At 53.0% G+C, this 2,054-nt stretch overlaps 1 protein-coding gene across 1 annotated transcript; it reads right to left on the reverse strand.

Moving 5' to 3' along the window:
* Positions 1 to 754: 754 nt before the first annotated feature.
* Positions 755 to 1,850, reverse strand: LOC107081458 (myotubularin-related protein 14-like). The gene is made up of 2 exons (XM_015369632.1): positions 1,097 to 1,850; positions 755 to 911 (listed from the first exon to the last, which is right to left on the reverse strand). Exons 1-2 carry the CDS (start codon positions 1,229 to 1,231, stop codon positions 759 to 761), a joined length of 288 nt encoding a protein of 95 aa, XP_015225118.1. The 5' UTR covers positions 1,232 to 1,850; the 3' UTR covers positions 755 to 758.
* Positions 1,851 to 2,054: the final 204 nt, after the last annotated feature.

Below are 2,054 nucleotides of genomic sequence, written 5' to 3' on the forward strand. Positions count from 1 at the left end.
GCGTTAATAAACTGTTTCAGAGGAGTGATCATAGCGCTCTGCATCAGCAGTGCTGCGTCTGACTCCCTGCCAGCTCCCAGATCAGCTTCTCTCATTGGTTGATGAGGCGCAACCAGCAGCTGCAGCTCAGCAGCTTCTCCTGCTGCTCCTTCATGCTGGTCAACCATTGATTTTCCATGGAAACCAGCAGCTTCTGCTGCCTGCGGGCTGATTGTAGCATGAGCTCAGCAGCTCTATTACTGTCATTTTTCTAGTTCTTTGTGTTTTAACGATAAATCCCACAGAAACCTTTTATGGGGTGTCGTCTACCAGATCTGGATCTATGCCAGAGGCATCCCAGAGCCTCAGAGGTTACTAAGTTTTCACTTTTGAAATCTGTAATTCATTAAATCCGGTAACGCTCTGACTTTCCATCATTTAAGGATCAGAAATAGTTTTTGTTTTTTTCAGTGCAGCTCCTAAATGTAAACATTTGACTGTGAAACACTGAAGCGACACTCAGCAGGAGATTCCTCTGCACCAATCAGCAGAGGGACGTGTTGCTTTTCGTTTCCTGTTTCTGCAGCAGCAGCGCCTCATGTGACAGAGATCTCACTTCCTCCTCTATTAGCTCCAGCCCTGAGCTGACCTTTGCCCCCTGCATCACAGGCGGCCTGCTGAAGGACACCGCTGCTGGCTGAGCCACCTGGACTTTGTATCCAGGGGTGCAGGGACAGAGGGACTTTGTATCCAGGGGTGATGGCGGTGGGTGCAGGGACCTACCTGTCTCTGTCCGGCTCCGGGGATTCATACTCCAGGAAGACTATCTGCCGGGGGTAGTGGCCGCAGACCTCTCCGTTGGAGTTGGAGATGATGCTGTACTTGTAATCTCTTCCAAAAAGCTCCAGACATCGTTTCTCTATCATCTCCACCTGCAGGAGGAGGGGGCGGGTTCATATGAGTGACAGCACATGCTTCAAACGCTCAGCTCCTCCTTTCCACTTTCATTTAGATCAATGGTCTGGCTGTTGACTCCTGCAGCCAGACCAATTAGTGACTCTTTCCATGGTGGTCATTTCTTTCTAAGCTCGTGCTGAGGTAAAGTCTGCCATCTTACCCGGGGGCTGACCTCCTTCGCTCTGTACTGGGTCCTGGAGAACAGCTCGATCAGCTCCGCGATCTGCTCGCCCTTCCTGACCGACAGCCCGGGGAACGGGAAGCCGCCGGCCGCGGTGGGGGAGGCGGCCATCATGGCGCCTGGAGCCGCGGCGGTAGCTTCCAGCCGCACCCGTCCGCCCTCAAACACCGCAGCGCCGTGTCCTCTGGAGCGGGGAGACCGAGCAGGCCATCCCTTCCCGGCGAGCTTCTTCCTGACTGCCCGCTGCAGGGGGCCGGAGCCGGGAGGCCGTCCTGGATTCACGGCAGCGGTGAGCAGCTCCTCCCCGCCGGAACTCCAGCCGCTGGCGGGCCGCGGGCTGCCGGTGCCCCGGGGAGAGCAGCAGGGAGCCGCCGCTGCGGAGCAGGAGACCACGGAACCAACCGGAACCGATCTGAGGGTTTGGACCCGTCAGTACCAGCCGATCCTCCGGTGCTGCTCAGCGGGTCATCCACGGTCCTCTGGAAGGTCCAACAGAACCAGAACCAGAACCAGGACCAGACCCAGACCACGGTACAGTAATGTGACCGACAGCTCAGCAGGACGGTCCAGCGTACAGAGTTTCACAAACAAGCGATAAACAGGAAGTTGACTAAATCACGTGACTGAGATCGACCCTCTGATTCCATCCTGGTAAACAACACCGCGGCGCTTCACCGCCACCTACCGGTGAGCTCTTAGAATGCAGGTGGAATGTGTGGAACATGCTGAGGGTCATTTTCCAGGAAAGCAGTTGATCCTTCAGGTGTATGGAGGACCAACTATGCCATATTTAAAAATAAATACAGAAATAAATAAATGCTCAAAAAATATATAAGCATACAATTAATTGCCAACAAAAATACAATAAACAAATAAATGTAAGTAGAAATTAAATTATAAAGTGAGACATAAATGTATATAACTCTTAATTAACTTC

This window comes from Cyprinodon variegatus, unplaced genomic scaffold, assembly GCF_000732505.1.
Source record: "Cyprinodon variegatus isolate N-32 unplaced genomic scaffold, C_variegatus-1.0 Scaffold5189, whole genome shotgun sequence".
NCBI classification, from domain to species: domain Eukaryota; kingdom Metazoa; phylum Chordata; class Actinopteri; order Cyprinodontiformes; family Cyprinodontidae; genus Cyprinodon; species Cyprinodon variegatus.